General features: G+C 42.0%; 1 protein-coding gene across 6 annotated transcripts in view; it reads left to right on the forward strand.

Annotated features, from left to right (window-relative positions):
• The window catches only part of Marchf8 (membrane associated ring-CH-type finger 8), a 128,517-nt gene extending 104,907 nt beyond the window's left edge, over positions 1 to 23,610 (forward strand). For 4 of the 6 annotated variants that reach the window (XM_077798569.1, XM_077798568.1, XM_077798570.1 and 1 more), the window contains 4 exons: positions 15,000 to 15,082; positions 17,542 to 17,722; positions 19,593 to 19,740; positions 20,126 to 23,610. In XM_077798569.1, the coding sequence (XP_077654695.1) occupies positions 15,000 to 15,082; positions 17,542 to 17,722; positions 19,593 to 19,740; positions 20,126 to 20,430 (717 nt within the window). In that variant the 3' untranslated portion in view covers positions 20,431 to 23,610. Of the gene's footprint in view, positions 1 to 14,925; positions 15,083 to 15,322; positions 16,169 to 17,541; positions 17,723 to 19,592; positions 19,741 to 20,125 lie in introns of all 6 variants that reach the window. The other 2 variants (XM_077798573.1, XM_077798572.1) reach the window with 2 other exon arrangements.
• Positions 23,611 to 23,913: the final 303 nt, after the last annotated feature.

The following is a 23,913-nucleotide window of genomic DNA, read 5'->3' on the forward strand; positions in this document are numbered from 1 at the left end:
TAGTACAAGTAGGCCTTGAAGATGGTAAAGGGTCCTGTGATGGGCCATGCATGCAGCCCTTGAGAGCAATACTGTCATTTCAGGGAACAGCATTGCTAGCAACCCGAATGAGTGAGGATATATATTGTTTCCAGGCTCTCTAGGAAAGTAGGAGACCCTATATGGTTTTTATGAGGTGCCACAACAAAGTTCATGTGAGACAATGCAAGAAGTGATTAAATTATGAGAAGTGGATTAAAATACTGAAATAGATTAACTGCATCATAACTATAGGCATGTTGGGTATAGCTGGAAGATGTAGGTCACTGAAGGTAACTCTGAGGTTTATATTTTGCCCGGTGAGTGGAGCTTCCTCTCTGCTTCCTGATGCCATTTTGCTTTACCTCAAGTCAGCCAACGTGGACTGAATCTCTGAAACCATGAGCCAAAATAAACTTCTCCTCCTCTATGTTGTTCTTGTCAGAACTTTTGGTCAAAGCAACATATAGGGAACTAAACCAGACCCTGAGGAGAGAGTTCTAGCACACTGTGCCTGGACTTCTGGTCCATTGAAATGGTGTGATGATAGATTTTTGTAGTTTAAGCCACTAAGTTTGTGGTACTTTGCTATACAGCAAGAGAAAAGTCAAATAGATTTGCGTTATTGTCTGTGTGAAGGAGAGACCTTTCCTGGGAACTGGCAGAGAAGTTCACTTCTGAAGTTCTCTGAGCTGATGGGGTAACATGACTTCTTGATTGTGCCATCATCTTTTTTTTTTTTTTTTTTACTTATTTTGTTGCTTTGTGTTGTCTTTGTTAGACTTATCATCATGCAGTGACTGTCAATTTATAACCATGATCCTTAGAAAGTTTTAACATAGAAACCTGTTCATTCACACATGCAACAAAAAAGTCCCCTTCAAAACACTTGATCCTTCTTATGTGAAATACACTCTGAATACTTCTGTTTTACTCTATTTCATTCCATTTCATATTTTTAAAATATAGATCATGACTTGTGAAATCAGTTTATTCACTTGTTGTTCTGGAGTTGAATAATTATTGCCATTGGCTGTGCTTGTAGTTTTGTTTTACCTTCATTTTTATTGTTTTACTATTTTTATTGGTTATTTTAGTTATACAGGATAGTAGAGTCCATTCTGATATAGTTATGCAAGCACAGGATATATTGTATTTAGGACCCAAGTCTTATTAATGTACATGATGGTGGGATTCACTGTGCTGTATTCATATATGTACAAAGGAAATTTATGTCACATTCCTTCCACTGCCTTTCCTATTCCTGTCCCCACTCCCTTCCTTTCATTCCCCTTTGTCTAATCCAGTGAACTTCTATCCCTGCCCTTTGTTGTGGGTTAGCATCTATATGTCAAAGAGAAAATTAGACCTTTGTTATTTTGTCATTGGCTTATTTCACTTAGCATGATAGTCTCCAGATCCATCCATTTACCAGCAAATATCATAAAGTCATTCTTTCTTATGGTATGTGTATACCACAATTTCCTTTCCCATTCATCTATTGATAGCCATATAAGTTGGTTCCATATCTTAGCTATTTTGAATTTTGCTGCTGTAAACAGTGATGTGGCTGCATCACTGTAGTAAGCTGATTTTTACTCCATTGGGTATATACTAAGGAGTGGGTTAACTGGATCAAGTGGTGGTTCCATTCCAGGTTTTTGTTTGTTTGTTTGTTTGTTTTTTACTGCTTTCCAGTATGGTTGTACCAATTTGCAGTCCCACCAACAATGTGTGAGTGTATCCTTATCCCCACATCCTAGTCAACATTTATTTTTACTTGTATTCTTGATAATTGCCATTCTTTTTGTAATGAGGTAAAATCTCAGTGTAGTTTTAATTTGCATTTTCCATGATTGCTAAAGATGTTGAGAATTTTTTCATATATTGTTGACCATTCGTATTTCTTCTTTTGAGAAGTTTCTGTTTAGTTCATTTGTCCATTTATTGATTGCATTATTTATTGTTTTGGTTTAAGCTTTTAACTTCTTTATATATCCTGAATTAATGCCTTATCTGAAATGTGAGTAGCAAAGATTTTCTCCCATTCTGTAGGCTCTCTCTTTATGCTCTTGTTTCCTTTGCTGTGAAAAAGCACTTAAGTTTGATCCCATCCCATTTATTGATTTTTTATTTTACTTCTTGTGCTTTAGGAGTCTTATTAAGGAAGTCAGTTCCTAAGCCAACATGTTGGAGTGTTGGGCCTACATTTTCTTCTCAGATATGCAGGGTTTTATACTTAGGTCTTTGATTCTCTTTGAGTTGATTTTTGTGCAGGGGTGAGAGATAGAAGTTTTTTAATATGGATTATTATTATTTATATATGGATTTCCAGTTTTCCCAGCAGTATTTGTTGAAGAGGCTATTTTTTTCCTCCAGTGTAGATTTTTGGCACCTTTGTCTACCATGAGATCACTGTATTTATGTATGTTTATCTCTCTTGTCTTCTGTTCTATTCCATTGATTTTCATGCCTGTTTTGGTGCCAATAGCATGCTGTTTGGGGGGAGGGGGCACTGGTTTTGGTACTGTTTTTTTTTTTTGGATTGAACGTAGGGGCACTTGACCACATGTTCAAGGGAGTGGGGATGGGAACGACATCCCCATCCCATTTTTGTATTTTATTTATAGACAGGGTCACTCACACTGAGTTGCTTAGCTTCTCAATGTTGCTGAGGCTGGCTTTGAACTTGTAGTCCTCCTGTCTCAGCCTCCTGAGCTGCTGGGATTACAGGCATGTGTCTCCACACCCAGTAGCATGCTGTTTTTGTTACTGTGGCTCTGTATTACAATTTAACATCTGGTATTGTGATACCTCCTGCTTCCATAAGCTATTTTTAAATGAAATCAGGTTTAAAGCAGCAAAGCTCTTCTGTAGCGTTCCTATGGAGAATCAGTGTTTCCCCCATCAGGTGCCAGGTCTTCCTCTGTGGATTAGATAATCTGTGAAGGTATCAGCACAGATGGCAATGATGTTTCTCTGCTTGTTTCTCTGTGTGTCCATTCCTAGGCACAGCAGACTTCCTCTTTCTTTCTTATGACTGCCTGTTATTTCTTCCTGTAGATGTAACAGTATTGCCTCATTTTGCTGGTGGGCATTTAAGCTGATGTCAGCTGTTTGCTCTCATGAACACTGCTCTTTAAATCCTTTGGTGCAGGTGTTTCTGGATGAATTCCTAAAAGAATTGCTGGGACAAATTCTTTTAATTCTAAGAGCTGTTGCTATCTTACGGAATGATAGGGAATAGAGATGTGAGTGGTGGGAACATGAGGTAAATGGAATAATTCTTTAAACTGGGCCCACTGTGTTGACCGACCAACCCACCAACCAGCCCTCCCTCCCTCCCTCCCTCCTTCTCTTCTCTTCCCTTTCCTTCCTTCCTTCCTTCCTTCCTTCCTTCCTTCCTTCCTTCCTTCCTTCCTTCCTTCCTTCCTTCCTTTCTATTACATTCTTCAGCAAATAGCCTATTATCTGCAGGAGAAATGGAGGCCTAAAATGCCAATAAAAAGAGTATAAATTATCCTGAAGTTGGGGACTGTTGTGACCCTTACAAAGACCCCATCGCAAAACTCAGGGAGATAAGGATAATCCCCCCTAACCATCTGTAAGAACAGGTTCCAATTAGAACTGGTCACCATGGGCCAAAGTGACCTAGAGTTATCACATGCAGTGGGGACTTCAAAGTGTGATATTATCCTGCTGTCAGTCCAAAATCAAGAGGTGGACTTGGGCAAGCCTCTCTGAAAACTTTCCTGGGACTCCCACAAAGAGTAGGAAGGAGTGGTGGAAAAGGAAGCCAGGCGATAATCTAGTGGGAGGAGCAAGGGAAAAAAGTGACAAGAAAGGAAGGCTTGAGGTTATCCTGCAGTGAGAGAGTAGTGTGTTCCTGCCACCTACTGAGAAGTCTGTCTGAGGAGTGTATTAGGGTAGACACTCTAAGGGCAGTAGTTTCTCCCAGAGGAAACAGAAGGAATGAGAAGCCAGGTTCTGTCAAGGTTGAATAGGAAGTTTTCTTTTCCCCATATATCTTCACAGCCTTGTTAAAAGTAATTCAAAACAATGACTCTGATAGGAAAGGCAATCATTAAGAGGCTCAAGAATAGCCATACAAAATGTCTAAGTGAGTGGTAATGTCTAAAAGTATCTGGGTCATTCCTGAGAAATGAAGTCAACTGAGATTTAGGCTTATATATAACCTAAAGGTTTGCTTTGGCAGAATTGATTTCAGCATCACAAGAAGAGGAAATTTTTTTAAAAAAATTTTGTTTTAATTAGTTATACATGACAGTAGAATGCACTTATATACTTTGATATATCATACATAAATGGGATATAATTTCTCATTTTTCTGATTATACATATTGTAGAATCACATTGGTCATACAGTCACATACATACATAAAGTAATAGTGTCTGTTTCATTCTACTATCTTTCTTATCCCCACATCCCCTGCCTTCTCCTCCTTTCACTTCCCTCTACCTAATCTAAGGTAACACTATTCTTTTTTTTATTCTTAGTACACATATATACCACAATTTTTGTATCTTTGTATATAAAGTATGTTGACACCCAATTCAATACATGTACTTTGGATAATGATGTCCATCACATTCCACCATCCTTGCTAATCCCTGCCCCTTCCCTTTCCCTCCCACCCCTCTTCCCTATCTAGAATTCATTTATACCTCCCATGCTCTCCCTCCCAGTCCCACTATGAGTCAACTTCCTTATATCAGAGAAAACATTCTGCATTTGTTTTTTTGGGGGGATTGGCTGACTACACTTAGCATTATCTTCTCCAACGTCATCCATTTACCTGCAAATGCCATGGTTTTTTTTTTTTAATGCTGAGTAAAATTCCATTATGTATATATGCCATTTTTTTCCCATTCATCCACTGAAGGACATCTAGGTTGACTCCACAGTTTAGCTATTGTGAATTGTGCTGCTGTAACTTTAATGTGGCTGTGTCCCTGTAGTATGCTGTTTATAAGTACTTTGAGTATAGACAGAGGAGAGGGATAGCTGGGTCAAATGGTGGTTCCATTCCCAGTTTTCCAAGGAATCTCCATACTGCTTTCCATATTTGCTGCACCAATTTGCAGTCCCACCAGCAATGTATGAGTCTGCCTTTTTCTCCACATCCTCCCCTACATTTATTGTTGTTTGTCTTCATAATAGCTGCCATTCTGACTGGAGTGAGATGATATAAAAAGAGAGAATTTTCATGAATCTTTTTTACATTCTTTTTCATGACTAGAAAGTCTCTTGGGAACCAGGAAAGTGCTTCAGGAACAGAGGGCTTCAGTATATTTTGTTGTTATTGTTTTTGTCACATTTAATTTTCTTATTATAGACAGTAGCACCTTTTGTCAGAAACTGTCAGGTCCTGCGTTATCTGACCTCATGGAGGAAGAGTGCAGGTGCTCCTGGAATTAATTTTGTATGGTACAGACCTTTGATCTGGTGCTGCCTCCCTGGCTCCTGAGTGCCACTCTGCTATGTTTTGGAACTTCTAAGAAGAGATTGCTAGCCTTTGACTTTGAACAGCTTCCCAAATCTGGCTGTGAAACTGTATTGGAAACTTTAGGCTTCCTTTTTGTTATCCATCAGGCCAGTTTTCTAGATCCTTGTTGGTAGACTGACATATTTTACTCAGCTTATTGCCAACAACAGATCAGGCTCTTTAAAATTGCTGCAGTGATTATTCTGCATATGGATTGGTCTTGATCTTTGGAACATGTACTCTTCTTTAGCTGGTAACAGAAGGAGCTTCTGTGGGAGCTATGATATCCCTACCATCCTTTCTCATTTTCTTGCTCTTCCTGGAAAAGGGAGTCAGCATTTACTGAAGTTTATATTTGTTAAAATAAAAGTAGATTTTAAAAATTTCCTTGAAATTTATAGTCTGATAAGGAGACTTGTTATTATTGGGAGCTTTGTTGAAGCTTTGGACATTACTTGCTGAAAGCATCTTACAACATTTTTCATGAAGTTAAAGAGGGTCAAATTGGGACAGGAACATAAATAGAGAATGCTGAAAGAGTCCCCGTTTCCTGAATAAAAATTGGGTAGCAACAATATTCCTGCCTTGCCACAACACCATTCTTCCTTGAGACTGACTGCTGCTACTATCTCAGGAGCGTTGGTGTCTGCTGCCAGTGCAGACACACCTGTTTGAGTTTCCTGCAATGCATCTGAGATGGAAACCGTCTAGGCAAGTGCACATAGGTCTCTTCATATGTGGACAGTAGACTGCTTCCTTGATAAGGTCTGTTACCTGTCCCTGGGCCTTGCTGTTCTTACCCCATATTCTTAACCCAGGCACTCATGGATGCAATCATTATCCCTTACTTCCCTTTTGATATAGATTATGTGACATTCAGGAGAGTAAGAGGCATTTTCTCTTGATTTCAGCTTCATGAGACCTGCCTTTTCTCAGAACACTGACCCTGATTCAGCACCATTCTGTAGATAAGATTCCACTCTCCTTCCACAAGACTTACCTTCCTTTCATAAGACAGGAAAGTTTATGTGGTTCCAAGAAGATCTTGTTCTTTCCAAGAAAGTGAGGGCATGGAAGATAACTAGTTAATTCCATGTTTTCCATCCCTTATGGGGAGGGGTTTCCTTTTATACCTCTGTCCTGGCAACTGAGCTTAACCTGCAACACAGAGAAAGAAGAGGTGACCTTATAGCAGTGAGAGTACAAGGTCATGAGTGCAACTGGACATTACTTCCTTCAGGTCCACCTGTAGAAGGATGTTGATGATTCACACTTTTCTGCTGTACATTTTGACTAGCCTGTGTTTTTTATGTTTTCTGTCACTGAACAAAAGTTAGTCACTCTCAGAAGTAAAAGGAGGCAACAAGTTCATAAAGGTTTCCAGTCTCAGAATGGGTTTAGGATTGGACATCAGAAAATCATCAGAGGTAAGAGTTTAGGCACTTTGGGCTGGGGTTGTGGCTCAGTGGCAGAGCACTTGCCTAGCATGCGTGAGAAACTGGGTTCCATCCCGGCACCACATAAAAATAAGCAAATAAAATAAAGGTATTGTGTCTCTATAACTAAAAAAAAAAAAAAAAAAAGAGTTTGGGCAGTTAAGAATAGGTACCCTCAATCTGCTTCCCTGTAGTGATTAATAGTAACTTGCTGTTTATGCATTATTATACTACACTTTTTATCATTATTTTATGGTTTATGCACTTATTATACTACAGTTTTATCATTATTTTAGAGTGTACGCCTTCTACTTATTAAAAAATTTACTGTAAAATAAGTATGCAGTGTTGTACCAGAAGCAGCCTCATACATCTCATGTTTACCATATCTCTAAATCAAATCAAGAGATTGGGGCCTAAAGAGCTCTCCAATAGAGCCCGTAATGGCTGTCTGGGAGGAGGAACAGAGGTGAGGCAAAGAACCTCACCCCCCCGCTGGTACCTCTCCACAGGTGTGGCTGTATACTGGACCGGTAGTCAATGACGGGTAAGATCCAATTACAATGGTACCAACCTAAGACAGGAGGCTGACGCCCTGAGGTCAGCTCATCCGAAGACGGGTAAGGACCATATGTAGTATTGGACAACCTAAGGCAGGCACGGTCCCTAAGCCACATGCTTGTTGTTTAAACAGAGAGGGGGAGATGTTGAGAGCCACAGCCAAAGGGGCCCCAGCAAACTTCCAGCTGCCGGCTGATGATTGGCTCACAGTGGCCCCAGCAACATCTAGCTGATTGGCTCCTCTGCGGTGATGTTCATTGGGCTGTTTCCCTGCCCTTCAAGCTGCCAGCTGATGATTGGCTCACAGTGGCCCCAGCAACATCTAGCTGATTGGCTCCTCTGCAGTCATGTTCATTGGGCTGTTTCCCTGCCCTTCAAGCTGCCGGCTGATGATTGGCTCACAGTGGCCCCAGCAACATCTAGCTGATTGGCTCCTCTGCGGTCATGTTCATTGGGCTGTTTCCCTGCCCTTCAGACTACGGAACTGCTCATTGGGGGACTTCTTTGGCTCCGCCCACGCGACCTAGCCAATCGGCCTCAAGAGCAGGAGGATTGTGGGAGGTGGGGGTTGGTTGGAGACTTTCACTAATTGTTGTTTGACCAGATCATGGGCTACTTGTATCTTTTCTTTAGTCAAGGGCCACTGAGGAACCCATACTGGTCTTTCTGATTTCCAGGTAATTTTTATTGTCTCAGTGGCCCTTTGTGAAAATCCAACCCATGTCTGTCTGTTCCTTGATTTATTTGTATTGGTGCTGCTATACCTTGTTCTTGTTTTTCTAATCTTTTTCCTTTCCTAAAACCTTGTCTAGCCATAATAGTGGGTGCATTTTGATTGATATTATTTGTTAATGTTAAACCTAATTGATCTAAGACATCTCGTCCCCATAAATTTACAGGAAGATGATCCAATACATATGGCTGTATAGTTCCTTCACATCCTTCAGGATCCTTCCAGTCTAATACCATTGCACTTTTATCGGGATTATTCGCCACTCCTAGGCCTCGAAGCGTTTGAGTGGCTTGTTGTAATGGCCAATGTTTTGGCCATTCTTGACGAGAGATAATGCTAAGGTCTGCACCTGTATCCAGTAACCCATTAAATTCATGTCCTTGAATATTTAGTTTTAGCATGGGGCGAGAATCTAAATTTAAAGAAAGCATAGCCCAATCTACACCTGTGGAGCCTAATCCCTTGGAACCTCTTTCTACAGCATGACTGGAAAATTTATCATGTAGGCATGGTATTATTAGTAACTGTGCTATTCTATCTCCTGGTGAAATTACTGATATACCTTTTGGAGAACTGGCTATAATTTTTATTTCACCTTCATAATCGGGATCAATTACCCCAGGACTTATCAAAAGTCCTTTTAGAGTAGAAGAGCTGCGTCCCAATAATAAGCCTACTGTTCCTTTGGGAAGAGGTCCTTTCACCCCTGTGGGAATGATTTGAACTCCCATCTCTGGAGTTAGTACTGATTTGACGGAGGCGCAGATGTCCAACCCTGCGCTCCCTCTGGTCTGTCTGACGAGGGATCTGATGCCCTGGGCACTACCCTGATGGGGCAGCTGGAAGTTTGCTGGCAGCTGGAAGTTTGCTGGGGCCCCTTTGGCTGTGGCTCTCAACATCTCCCCCTCTCTGTTTAAACAACAAGCATGTGGCTTAGGGACCGTGCCTGCCTTAGGTTGTCCAATACTACATATGGTCCTTACCCGTCTTCGGATGAGCTGACCTCAGGGCGTCAGCCTCCTGTCTTAGGTTGGTACCATTGTAATTGGATCTTACCCGTCATTGACTACCGGTCCAGTATACAGCCACACCTGTGGAGAGGTACCAGCGGGGGGGTGAGGTTCTTTGCCTCACCTCTGTTGGCCCCCAAATAGCTGAACGATCATTACAAGCAGAAGGGAGGAAGATATGAGGCCTCAAAAGAAAGAGGAGGAAGGCTGGTATATTTGGGACTGTGGGATACAGGGTATGAATAGCACCATCTCCACATGGGTCCTGAGATCTCTTTCATTTTGTTTTTGGAAGAATCCTATAAAGTAGTAATGGAAGTTATTTTGGGATGTCATTTTCATGTCTCCAAATAAACTTTAGATTCTTAAGAACTTTGACCATTAATGCTTTTAGAGAAAATATGTCCAATGTCCATGTGTACATTTGGTTAGAAAATGTGGATTCTTGGGTGACTCAAAAGATGTGTTAATTGAGTAACACTGGATGATTTCATTATACACATGCAGCATGGCAACTTCTTGGATCAAGTTTCTTGAGGTTTATTAGGTATAAAATGATGTTTAATCTTGTTCTGGGAGTAGGAGTAGTGGTCCAGCAAACAAGCTAGTCCTGTTTCTTTCCAGGCTGGTGCATTTGCGGCAAGGGTGGGATAGGAATAGGAATTTCTGGGCAGTAACAGTTCCATTCCAGTGGCTAACAGATGTCCCATGGGTGGGGTGCCAGGATGAGAGTGTACCCCTGGAGGTGGCACTTAAAGTAGGGGCTAGACCTCAACTAGGGTCAAGGTGAAGCTCCTCTTGAATCACGGTGAGTGGTAATATGGGCTGAACAGACTCATAGCATTGTTTTCTGGAATTAAGGAAGGAAGAATGTATTTACAGTTACATGTCGCATAATGATCTTTTTGGTCAATGACACACTGCATATATGGCGTTGGTCCCATAAGATTATAGTGAATCTGAAAAGTTTCTGCCTTCTAGTGACAGTGTTGCAATTCTAATGTGGTACAGCATGTTATTCATATTTGTGGTGATACTGGTATAACCCTGCTGTGCCTATACAACTGATAAGTAAATGACTATTATTGGTTTATGCACTTATTACACTACACTTTTATTTTAGAGTGTACTCCTTCTACTTATTAAAAAATTTACTGTAAAATAAGTATGCAGTGTTGTGCCAGAAAGCAGCCTCATTCATCTCATGTTTACTATATCTCTAAATCAAATCAAGAGGCCACATCAAGTGATTGATCTATGCCATCTAGGTTTGTGTAAGTCCACTCTATGATGTTTGCATGATGACAGAATCTTCTAGTCATACATGTGGACCATGTTCCCACTGTAAGCAACACGTGACTATAGAAGGACATAGGTACCCTAGAGGCTAGAGAATGAGTCTTGTTAGACCCCAGAGAGGCATGCATGGAAGGCCGGAGGCCTTTAGTGATGGCTTTGCATGCTCAGATTAGCTCCTTTCCCATCCCTATTTCTCTCCATCCACTTCTCTTCTCACTGTGGTGCTTTTTCTGTCCTAGATCTTTCCCCTAATTTTGGCTTGTTCACTACCCCTCAGAGGGCCTATTCTATCCTATGAGCTCTTCTTACATGTTCTTTCAACTTAAATTTCTTAATTATTAATTCACATTTCTAAGATTAGACCTCTTGGGAGCATCCCTCTCCTAGCTTCCAGGTTGATCTGTGGATTGGTGGTTCAAATCATGGAATCTTCTTTATAAAGAGAATTATGTTGGGGCTGGGATTGTGGCTCAGCAGAAAAGCACTCGCCTAGCATGCTCAGGGACCTGGGTTTGATCCTCAGCACCACATAAAAATAAAAATAAATAAATGTTAAAAACAAGAGAGAGAGAGAACTATGACATTGGTAGTGAGGTTGTGTGGACCAGCAAGTGGGCACTGTGCATGAAGTTGTGAGGTAGTAGAGTGCTCTCAGGTCCTCCAGCCTTGGATAAGATTGTCTCAGGAACCATGTGAAGGAATTCTGGGAGAAGCTAGTGATGACAGGCACCATGCCTCCTATATCTTCATTTTATTGACTTATATATGAACTTGTGAAGTGTAGATGCTTAGGGGAAAAAACAGCCACTGAACTCACAGAAGCTTGGCAGTGAGGCTTTGTGGTTTCAGGTATCTCTGGGCTATACTTTTATCCACAGTGTCATGTACATAGCCCTGTTGTGCCAGGGTAGTGGGAAAAGTTACTGAAAGACCAAACAAAATGCCTGGACATGACATGCAAATTTTATGCTTTACTGAGAAATGCTTACAGGGAAGGTCCAGAGGCAAAAGGCTGGAAAGGTGCTTTGCCAGAAAGTCCAGTGGTGACAGGCTGGGCAGATGGACCTCTACTACACACTGTGTTTCTGGTACCTTGCAGAGAATAGTGCTTCCTATCCCTCTCCACTCTTTGTCCAGGGGTAGCCACCTGGATGAGCACTTCTGCCTCCAAAGTGCTCTGATCTGCACCAGTTACTAGAGGAGGAGGGGGTTTATAGTTAGGTTACAGAAACAGAGACATCAACATTAGCTTGGTTAGGTTGCATGTATGACCAACACCCCAAGGAGCAACTACCCTGGTGTACATGCAGAAAGCAACTTTCTTCTAATAATGTTAAATTGTCCTTTTTCCCAGCGTGCATGAGAGAAAGTCAGTGTCCTTTAAGATAGCATGTACCTAGATATTCCAGTCCAGGCTTGCTCTCATTGCTTCTTTAACCTGCACATGTTTGGACAAGCTTATAGACTTTTGATAGGGGCAAGGATCTGATGAAATCATCCTGCCACTATTGTTTCATTCTTCCCTCCTGAGCTATACACTTCATCACATAAGACATTGATCATGTCTGTTTCTGAGGCCACCACCACAGCCTTGTCTAAAACCATCATGGTATCTAGAAAATCCAATTCATAGGGCTGTTCTTGGAATACTCTGCTCAAGGTTTATAATTTTGCTGTGTGTGTGTGTGTGTGTGTGTGTGTGTGTGTATTTAATGTGCTCATGTTCCCAGTCCCACTTTATTTATTTACTAAATGGCACAGTGGTCTTAACATCTGTGCTAAATATGGAGTGAAGGGGCTTAATGATTCCAAATGAGATGCATCTCTTTGGGAGTAGTCAGTGTAAAGAAAGCTTAAATTTTACCTATGAGAGAAGCTGGTACCACTGAAGTCTTATCCAACCAAATAACCCCAAGTATTTGATAGCCCAAGTTTTTGCAACTTGGAGATGTGACTACCCATCCTTTCTCTGGGAAATGCCCCACCACCTTTGGGTTGCCTCCTCTTGGTAGGGAAAAGACTCAGAAATTAACACTGTATAATCAATATAATGAAACATTGATACTGTGTCAAGTTTTGTCCATTAGTTCAGATCAGTTGCCATCATCCCATGATGTATGGTTGGACTATGTAAATATCCTAGGGGAAGAACATTGAAAGTCAATTTTTGCCCTTCCCACATGAAATCAAATTTCTTCTGGCTTTCTTTATTGGACATCTTGCCTTTCTTTTACTCCATCCTTCTCCCACCTTTTCATCCATATTCTGTATCTCTCACTTCCTAATCTTTTTAAAAAATATTTATATTTTAGTTGTAGTCAGACATAATACCTTTATTTTATTTATTTATTTTTTTATGTGGTGCTGGGGATTGAACCTAGAGCCTCGCACATGATAGGCGAGCACTCTACTGCTGAGCCACAAACCCAGCTCCTTGCTTCCTAATTTTTTCAGTTTCCCCTATATCAGTTACAGCCTGTGCTGCTTGAGAAACTGGAAGGGCCACCAAAGGACTGAGAATTCATACCAGAGTTCCATAATATGCCCCAGAGCCATTTGAAGAATGTCTTCTTTATTCCTGCTATTTCATTAGGACCATTGTAGATCTCTGCATAAATTGCTTACTTCATTCCTCTCTTAGGAGGTCATCTGGGTGTGCCACAGGTAAATCCCCAGTGGAGCTAAGAATTTTTTATAGGCAGCTATCATCCAAGGACAATAGAGATGTCATAGTTCTCCTTAACAGCTGAATATAAATGTTACTACAGGGTAGGGTGTGTGGTGCCTGAGGCATTTTATTTCATTTTGCTCTCTGATAGGAGTATACATTCAGTAATAGTATCCCAAAGCCACAACAGCCATACTGCTACATTTCCCCTTGTTCCCTGGTTCTGGAGATATGCATGTACCAACTGGGAGGGGGAAGATTTTCATCATCCACTTTCACTAGCTGAGACAGATCTGTCTTTACCTTTTGATTTAGGAGCCATCTGGCTTTTAGTACTGGTACCTTAATTGGTTCATTCCAGTACTCCTATTTTCTTCTGAGATCCTGGGGTCACCAAGGGTCCCAGTTCTTTTAAGTAATTTTCATCCTTATTTTAGCTCATGGTAGACGTTTACCTTTCAGTTTAGCAAAGCAGAAGGCTTAAGTTTCTAAATTCTCATCAATATTCTTCTATGAGCAATTATTGCTCAGTAGTCCCTGCTTGAGTTAATCATGTTGCACACTCCAGTTTTAATTCTTCCTTAGTTGCTTAATACAGGATTGGGCCTGAAACTCTGCCTCTGTTGCTGCATCCATTGCTATGTGGAGGGGCCACCACATAGTTGCTGCTATTTTACTCACCTCTTTCTTTTTCTTTAGATAGTATTGCTTGCCCACAAGCAATAATATTTCCCCTGGTCCCTGGGGTGTTTTCAGGCATCCTCCTACTTGTGTGATATCCCCCAAGTATCTGTTGTAGCCACCATCCCCAACACATGGAAATGGAAAGCCATTTGGATGTTACCTATGGCATATGTCCCCTTTTCAGCTGCCACAGTCTTGGTGCTCATAGGATCTCTTTGGTCTTCCAGCTGGCCTGCTGTTATATCCATAGCCCAGTTGTTCCAGGACATTGGGACACATTGCAGAGAGACCTAAGGTAATACTCTGAGGTGGCTTATAAGTCATAAGCCTTTATTGAAAAATTCACTTTATCGAGAAGTTTATTTTACTGAGAAATGGTCCAGTGGCAAAACGCTGGAAAGGTGCTTTGTCAGAAAGTCCGGTGGTGACAGGCTGGGCAGATGAACCTCTGCTACACACAGTGTTTCCGGAACCTTGCAGAGAATAGTGCCTCCTATCCCTCTCCACTCTTTGTCCAGGGGCAGCCACTTGGATGAGCACTTCTGCCTCCAAAGTGCTCTGATCTGCACCAGTTACTGTAGGAGGAGGGAGTTTATAGGTTAGGTTACAGAAACAGAGACATCAACATTAGCTTGGTTAGGTTGCATGTATGACCAGCATCCCAAGAAGCAGCTACCCTGGTGTACATGCAGAAAGCAACTTTCTTCTGATAATGTTGAATTTTCCTTTTTCCCAGTGTGCATGAGAGAAAGTCAGAGACCTTCAAGATAATATGTACCTGGACATTCCAGCCCCGGCTTGCTCTCATTGCTTCCTTAACTGACTAGGTTTTTTGGGGGGAATGAAAAGTGAGGTCAAGGTATATTACTATCTTACTTTTCTTTAAGGGCAATACACACATAAGAAAAAAAGGAGGAATGATGTTGTATTTGTTTTGCCTAGGTGTGTAGGACCTAACATATATTCCTTATGGTGAGCAATAGACATTCTTAGATTTTTCTTCTCACAGCCATTCATGAGAAGATGGTGTTTCCACTTACCTTGGCTCCTTCCTGAACACTGACTGGGGGTATGTCATTGCAGGCTGGGAGTTCTCCTTCAGCATCAGCTCCAGTGTCTGCCTTCTCTCGCACTTCTGTCACACCATCCAACCAGGACATCTGCAGGTAACACTGTGCTTCAGATGCTGCCATGGCCCATATGATTCTGGATATAAGGATTAATGTCTGTAGCTTCTCAGTTTTTCATTTGTTTTATCATTCTTCCTTTGGTGAAGGAGTTGGCCCAATTTTATGTGTTGTTTGCTCACCAGATTACCACACCAGTCTCATTTCTAAACTTTGATGTCTGTTTTCTCTTAAAATTGTTTTTACTTTCTGTGCTTTATTCCACTGTTCTGCATGCAGTTCCAGTGCAGTGTTTTCTGAGTATTGTCATCACAGTCCCGTGCAGTCTGCTGTTGTCTTGAAAGCACCTCACTGCCAGAGTTCTCTGACACAAGGGCTCCCTGTGACAGTTGTCTGTAAAGACACATTACAGGCATCAGAAAGCAATTCCTTTGATTTTGAATGGTTTCAGGCCTTGAAGCCTGCTAAGAATGCCAAAGCCAGAAGAACACTAAAGTTTTCAAAGTCCCTAAATGATGTATGTGAGAAGCCCCAGGATACTTTGGAAAGCTTTGACTATGTGGAAAGAACTTGTTCTGAAGGAAAATTGGTACTCTCTCAAGATCCATGTCTCAGAATTAACAGGTTTCATTTTAAAGGAAAAAGAGCACTGAATCCTAAATCTCTTGGCAGTTCCAAACGTTTCTGTGTCTCATCCCTCTCTGCCAACCATTCTGTTGCCTCAGAGGTAGAAGCTGGCAAGGGGGGCATGCACAGCCCGATTTTGGAAGATAAAGAAGATGGCGAGGCCGGGTCCAGAAGCCAGAGGCTGCTCCAGTACCTGTTCTTGCTCTCCCATGGCTCTAGCACCAGCAGTCTGCGCAGATTCCATTATCTGGAGAGCCATACCGCTCACCTGCATGCCACCAAGTCCTCAAGTGGGCTGGCAGGGAGCATGGGCTTCTGCTCTGATGAAATGGGAGACGACGACGTCTTTGAGGACAGCACATCCGCCAAACTCAAGTGCAGGGTTCTGCGGGCACCCCTCTGCTCAGTGGAGAAGGACAGTGACCTGGATTGTCCTTCTCCCCTGTCTGAAAAATCTACCCCCATCTCTCCTGTGTCCATCTCAGGGGATGCCTGCAGGTTGGTTTGCCAGGAACCACCATTCTGGCCATCTCTGCTCACACCTTTGTAACCTCATCTTGCTTTTAATATGTGAAGTTTCGGGAAAACAGTTAATACAGTTGTAGCCATTTTGGGGGTAATTGCTTTCTTCAGGAGAATGAAGTATTGTTGCTATTTGAAAAACTAATTTTAAAAGAGGAAGAAGCTATACATATTAAAGGCCAAGATGACCTTCTCAACTAAAAACAAATAGACTTTGGATAAGGATATTAGAAAAGAGAAAATAGTATTTCCAATTTTCCAGCTTGGTAGTCCTGATTTTAAGCATTTGCTGCCATCCCAGTCTCGTTTTTTTACTCCTTGTAGCTCCTCCCAGTGAATGTTTAGGAGTAGCTGCTCTCCAGTATTTCCTTCCTGTTTTCTTCTTAACTTAGGTGTGGCCACCCCTGCCTAGTCCTAAATCCTCTTTCCCACCTTATTTTCTCTGTGCAGCATCCTTGTCTGGCCCTAAGGCTCTGAGAATTCATTTTCTGTCACAAATCTCCTGTTTCTCCCAAACCAACCTTTCCCTCCTTGGTGCCACCGATTACATTTCTCAGAGCTGGATCAGAAATCCTGTGCCTGAAACAACCAGCCCAAGAGTCTGGCAAGGTCAGGGCCTGGCTGCTTTCAGGACACATACCCTGCGTATTCCTCAGCTGTTGGAAAGATCCCTGTTCTCAAAAGCCTGATTAAGTTCCTTGAGGTTAGTAGTTCTCCTGCTGCATGCTTCCTTAGAAATAATGACTGCTTTAAAATTAATTTTTGTTCAGTACTATGAGTGGTCCTGAATAAAAGAAATGAAATTGCAGTGTGTCATCATGGTGAGTTTTTAGGTGGAGGAGAGAGAACTATGATCTGTGTTTACTCCATGAGAGAGGGTGGGCTGATGTACCTGTAGTGTGTGAAGGCGAAGTCAGTGTTAAAGTTAGAAAGCCATGCTTTCTTAAGTCACTGTAGTATTTTGGGGAGGGACACTGCTCATTTTATTTTACATATAAATTTTAATTATTTTAATGTCTTATGTTCTAGAAGATGACTTCATGTTGCCTTAAATTCATCTTTCAGTGAAATTCTTAAGTCTTAACCCACAATGATTGCTTTGTCATTTCTTATATCATTTTCTCCCTCTTTATTGCCAAATGCCATCCTGACTTTCCATGTGTGTGCGGTAAGCTAGATATTTTAGTTTAAATATTATTTTCATTTGTGCTTGTATGTTTTTGTGCTCATAGTCACTTCTGTGATGTTTGTTGCTGAAAGTTTTCTTTCATGGATTGAACTTCCACTGCAGTGTCACCTTCCTTGTTGTGGGGCTCTTCTGGCACTAACTGATTTTCCTCCCACCATAGGATATGCCACTGTGAAGGTGATGATGAGAGCCCCCTGATCACCCCCTGCCACTGCACAGGAAGCCTCCACTTTGTGCACCAGGCCTGCCTGCAGCAGTGGATCAAGAGCTCTGACACGCGCTGCTGTGAGCTCTGCAAGTACGAGTTCATCATGGAGACCAAGCTGAAACCTTTGAGAAAAGTATGTGAGGAAAGAACATTCCCAGAAGTACTTAACCCTCTCTGAGATAAATGACCTGGATAAGTTATCATCTCAGACCATGGAGCCATAGCATGTCTCTGTTTGTTTCTTTAAATAACTGACTGGTGCTTACACTCACATTGTAGATTGTTGTTTCTGGTACTTATGTCTAAGTCCCTACCCTCAGGAAGAAGCTCTTTACCACTATTCAGTTATGATGCTTCTCTTTCACAATTAGACTGCTTGCTTGTCTGTGTCAGTCGCTTGGCTCTTGGCCACAGACTGTCCTGTGACATCTTAGTCAGCATTTAGCTTTGTATGTATTAACTGTTAGTATCTTGCCTTTCCAGTGAAGACTGAATATTGGAGATAGTGTGTCTCCCAACCATTAAGCCTAGCATAGCACATAGTCAATTTGTTCGTGTATGCCTGTGATAAGTGTTTACTGGATGGGAGGTGGGTGAGTGGGGAAATGCAGCTGTCTTCATGTCACAGGTCATTGCTTCATTTTACAGAAACTGTGTGATGCTGATTACCATTCAGATGTTGACTGTTTCATACATCTTTCTATGTGCCTAGCACAGAGGTTTTGTTTGGAAAAATAAAAGCCTATTTCTATCTTAAAAATGTCAACATGTAAATTGCCAGGGGAATCACACAAGTCAAATAATGGCATACAATGAGACCAATTAAAACCATGCAGAGAGAAGTGTGTTGTGGGCATGCCTCATCCTAGGGAGGTGGAGAGCATCAAAGAAAGTTTGGCTTTTGTAGCAGTTCTGGAAGGATATATGCATGGGCTTTGAGGGCAAAGTGAAGGACTTTAGAGAGGTCAAATTGGAGAAAAGCATCCACCAAGAAAGACAAGAGGGTGAGCATTTCAGAGGTGTTAAAGAGTGGAGCTGTGGGTGTCCTAGGAAATAATGATAATCAGGGGACTGGAGACACCAAGACACTGATTTTGTTTTAGGTAGGAAACCCAGAGAACTTGCTGGTTATAAAAACTCAGCAGAAAGCAATCAGATGTTACAGAAGGCAGGCTCATATTACTAAAAGAAACATTTTGCCACCTATTCCATGCTGATCTCTGAAGTGACTCTCTCTTGTGGCACGTGAATAATTTAGAGGCTCTATTTTCAGCTTACATTGCATAGAACCATCTGGATAAAGGCTGTGACTACCGTTGGCAAGGGATATGCAGAGTGTTTACACTTTCTTCTTTCTTTCTACTTTTATATGTTTTCTTCTGATTCGGAAACCAGTAAATGAAAAAGAAAATCTGGCTATTTGGAGTAAATTAATGTGCTCCTAGAGGAGATGGCACTGTCAGAGTCTGCTTGTACCAGGAACTCTTAGCATCGATGTCAAGCTGCTGCTGCAAAGGTAGCAGAGGACCAAAGAGTGAGCGCCTTCTGCCATTCACCTTCACAACATAGTGTGACCCATCTGCCAGTGTATTGTGGCATCATCAACCCTATTCTTCCGCTTGTCCATACCAGTCAACAAGCCAGGGAGACATAAAACAGCACCTGGGTCTTGAACCAACATGTTGTTTTCATTAGGATTGAAATCACAGAATCCTTTATTAGGCCACTTATTGTCTGCTTATGAGAATAAGCAGGTGCTGATGATAATTCAGTGCTTATTTTGATCCCAGATGCTTTTTATTTCATAAAATGTTGGCTGTGTCTGGTACCTGGTTGAAGCCCAGTGGCTTAAAGAGAACAGCTTTGAGTATTTGGGGAAAGTCATCTAGTTGAGGGAGAGGGAGGGGATGGAGAGCTGATTGTGGCCATCAACAATATTCTCACTCCCATTATACCTATTTACTCTGTGCCTGAGCCTAACTCTTTGCTTGTCACCTTTCCAGTGGGAGAAGTTGCAGATGACGGCCAGCGAGCGCAGGAAGATCACATACTCAGTGATGTTTCATGTCATCGCCATCACCTGTGTAGTCTGGTCCTTATATGTGCTCATCGACCGTACTGCTGAGGAGATCAAGCAGGGGCAGGGAACAGGTAAGAGCTCAGCCTGAAAAGTAAGTGCTGCACACAAGCCTTGGAGAACATGCTGGGTCTTGAGGTCAGAATGTTGTTCCAGCCCTACTGTGAGCATCTGGATTTGGGATGTGGGGCATAAATAGGAGGCACAAAGCATTCTTTTTGGATGTTTCTCAGGCTAGTTTAAAACCCAGTCAGAAAAAATGGAATAATGGAGTGTGAGATGAGAGGACAGGATAAAAGATGGTGGATGTTCTCTTCCACCTATTCCCCACTTTTGAGGAAGGAAGATTTGATGAGTGAAGAATCCATTGGTTATGAGAAGTTCAAAAGCTGTGTTCTATTTACTTCAGATGTTAAATTTGAACTCTATTGAGAGGCTAATTGAATTTTTCCCTTCCAGGAATCCTAGAGTGGCCCTTTTGGACTAAATTGGTGGTAGTGGCCATTGGCTTCACTGGAGGACTTCTTTTTATGTACATTCAATGTAAAGTATACCTGCAATTGTGGAAGAGACTCAAGGCTTATAATAGAGTGATCTATGTTCAAAACTGTCCAGAAACAAGCAAAAAGAATATTTTTGAAAAATCTGCACTAACAGAGCCCAGTTTTGAAAATAAAGATGGACATGGAGTCTGTTATTCGGACACAAACTCTTCTTCTTGCACAGAGCCTGAAGACACTGGAGCAGAAATCATTCACGTCTGATGGTGTGGAGGGTATTGTTTTTGTGGACATCTATGAAGAGCTAAAGGAATTTGTTTACTGCCAATTGTGTACCTTTCTAAGTCCTTTAAATAGTATAGACTTGGCAGGTGACCATTGCCTCTCTTTTTTGAACCCTTCTTGACAAATCTCCTGGAAAGCCCTCCTGTGTGTCAGGCATGGGTGAATCCCACTTCTGCCTGGCCATTCTATATGATTTAAAGGGAGGAGGAGACCCCATGCAGCCATCATGGGGAGCTGGCTGAGTTCTGAATCAAGATCTTGAGAAGAATGAGGTAATACAATGCCAAACCAGAAGGGAGAGCAGGAGCAGAAGTGGGGGACAGCCCTGATAATGAAGCTGTCCCTGTCCCAGAGCCAAGCATTGGGAATGTCTGGCAGTAATGAGAGAATTCCCTTCTCACTAAAGAGGGCTGAGGAGATGGAATGGAAATAGTCTTTATAGGCAATAACTCCCACCCTCCTTCTACTGATGCTGCCACATTGGCCCTTAAGCAGATGAAGCTGTGGTGCCGTGTCTCTGGTGGTGCATGATTTACTGAGCAAACAGCACTTTACAGAAGAGAGTATTTTGTAATATGTGTCTAGTGGGAATGACACTTAAAATTGGGTGTTGCATTTAGAAACCTCTTGTTATCTCTTTTACATAAAAATAGATCTGAAACCTTTTTTGCCTTATATATTCTAACAAATGTGGCGTCCTCTTTAAGTCTGAAAACACTTATGACTTGACAAGAGGGAAGACCAGGTCTGAGACTTTGTCGTAACAGAGTTCATGGGAACTCATGGATGCTAAAAGTCAGGTTGCATATTTCCTATAGTTTTGAGCCTGTTTTATGACAAGTCCTTATTTTTCATAGGCCTGCCCTGTACATATCTTTCTTTGTCTACACTGAAAAAGAAGGGTTTTGAGATACAAATGGAAGGAAAGGAAGTACTTAGAACAAAACTGAGTATTTAAAAAATGATTACCAATAGATTTCTCCAGTTTGGTGCCGGCTTTATGCTGAAAGAGCAGACACATATTGTCTAGTCTGGATGTGTGTGCTGTAGGTGCTCCTGTCACCTGTCTGATGTGCTGGCTCCTGCTGGGGAAGTTCCATGGAGCCATTGCTAAGAGCCGAAAGGCAGGTGACTGGCTCTGGGAGGAAGGCCAGGTGTGAGCAGCAAAGTGCATGGGCCACTATGTTACTGCTTCCCAGCCAACATCCACCCATCATTGCCTTAACCAGACCGAACAGACAGGATCCTTTAGGAGCCCTTGGCCCTGCAATTGGTCTGTTCTATCATCAGGGATTACCTTTTGAACCATTTTTCATAAGACAGACAAAACCAAATTCAACACTATCAAATGACCTTTGTCCCCCTAAAACGTCTGCTTATAATTCTGTTCTTGAAGCCCAGTTTCATAGTGCTAGGCAAATAGTCAACTCTGGGAGTTGGCCAGGACATGAGTGCTCAGATGTTCAACCAGGGAATTGTCATCCAGCTGCTAGCACCTGCAGAGCCTCCTGAAATGGGGCAGGGTGATACCTGGGGAGTCCTGCCTGGAGTCTCCCTGAGCCTTAGGTGCCTCAACTGACCTGTTAGAAGGATTAAGCAGTGGTGTGGGGAGATATCTCAGTGATTAGAGCACTTGCCTAGAATATTTGAGGACCTGAGTTTGATCCCTAGTCCTGCACATCCCCTACCCCCCCCCAAAAAAAGATAAAGCAAATACAAATATTCAGAGTAGAAACCCTGCAACTGGTATTGAAGGTTGGGAAGAGGATACAGGGTCTCTGTTCCCTGGGTGAGAGATCCTGGGAGTAAGCCTTCTCTTGCTGTTTCTGTGTCTTGCTGACTGGGATCACAGTTCTGGTCTGTGGAGTTGCCTCACCATGACCTTCCTCTCATTGTCCAGAGAACTGAACTGAGGTCAGTCTGCCCTCTCTTGTCTCCCAGGCCATATCTAGTCCATGCCTGTGCCCACTGTGCCCCAAAGTGCAATTACCCACATCCCTTCTCAGTCTGCAGACACCAGGCGCTGTAGACTACCCGCCAGAGGAGCTGAACCTCAGCTCAGCCCTACCCATGCCCCTTAGGAAAGGTCCCTGGTCGTATATACCTGTCCTTTCTATCCTCCAACCATGGATGAGTGATAAAATGAAAACAAGGATAGATTTTTAAGTGTGAATCCCTCTCCTTCATAGAACCCCATGTGCTGAACTTGAAAAGCGCTGAGGGTTTATGTAGTGAGGAAAGTGTGTTTAGGTAGGGATAGTTCTAACACCTGTGTTCTGGCAGGCCAATGAAGCTGACTTAGCAAGGATATGTGTGCTTCCCTCTAGTGGGGATTCTAGGTCTTACTAACCTCCTGTGGTCTGTACATTTACCCCTCAGTGCTTTAGAGGGACTATTTATCCCCAGTTTTGCCTTATTTTTCACCAGTCTTTATGGGAAGATGGCACTTGGCCAAACCAAACAGAAATCTTGGCTGAGGTCTCAGGGCCAGGAGGACTGTTACTTGTGGGCTGGGTAAGGGAGAAAAGGAAAACAGTCTCAGGGGTATCACTGGCCAGCTCTCTCTCTGACTTGGCTTTTACTCCTTATAAGTCATGATACCACTGGTGGGCTTCTGACTTTGGCTACCAGCAGTAATTCAGATATTGTGCCCACATTTATTGCAAGAATTTCCTGGAAATGCTGTCAAAGATCTCTTACCCCAGTCCTATCTCCCCCATTTTTTTTTCTTTTTTTTTTTTTTTTTTTGCTTTAATGTACTCTTCAATCACATAGACATAGTTACCAAATCTGTTTGTGCTTTGTTTGGTCTCAGACATGAAGTCCTCAGACAGTGGGGTGGTTCAGAAGCCTGGGGTGATGCTTGCGATTTGGGCTTACTGTACAGCCCTGATAGTGGACTGCAGAGATAGGTCTAGCAGGATGAATATCCACATGCTATGGATGTGGCTGTGTACAAAAAGCACATTTGAAATACTGCCCCTTTGGAATCTGCTTTTACATACAAAAACTTCTTTCTCTAGCCCAAGGAAAGACAGAGACATAAGGAAATAAAAGCATTTGTCTTTGTTTTGGAAGTAAAATTGTTCAAATTGTGCAGCTGATTGGTGAACATTTAGATGCAATGTTTATAGAAAGTTGATTGTTAATAAAAACCAAATTTACACTGGTATGTGTGATGTAGTTTCTAAAAAGGCATTCCACATTTCAACCTTTTCTTAGAAAACTTATAGTAATCTAAATGTCTGATTTTGTATCTTTTTGTGTATGTTTACTATTTCTCAGTTTGTTTTTTTCAGAACTTGTAAATGTTCTTTCATATCCTATATTCCCCCCTCCCAGTTCATCTTAGATCTTTTTTAAATTCATTGATTATTGTAACAATCAACTTTTAAAATTCTTGGCATTTTCTCCATGTTGATATCATTTTTTATTTGGACATGATTTATTGACATACCTTCC

The sequence above is a fragment of the Urocitellus parryii genome, chromosome 5 (genome assembly GCF_045843805.1).
Source record: "Urocitellus parryii isolate mUroPar1 chromosome 5, mUroPar1.hap1, whole genome shotgun sequence".
Lineage (NCBI taxonomy): Eukaryota > Metazoa > Chordata > Mammalia > Rodentia > Sciuridae > Urocitellus > Urocitellus parryii.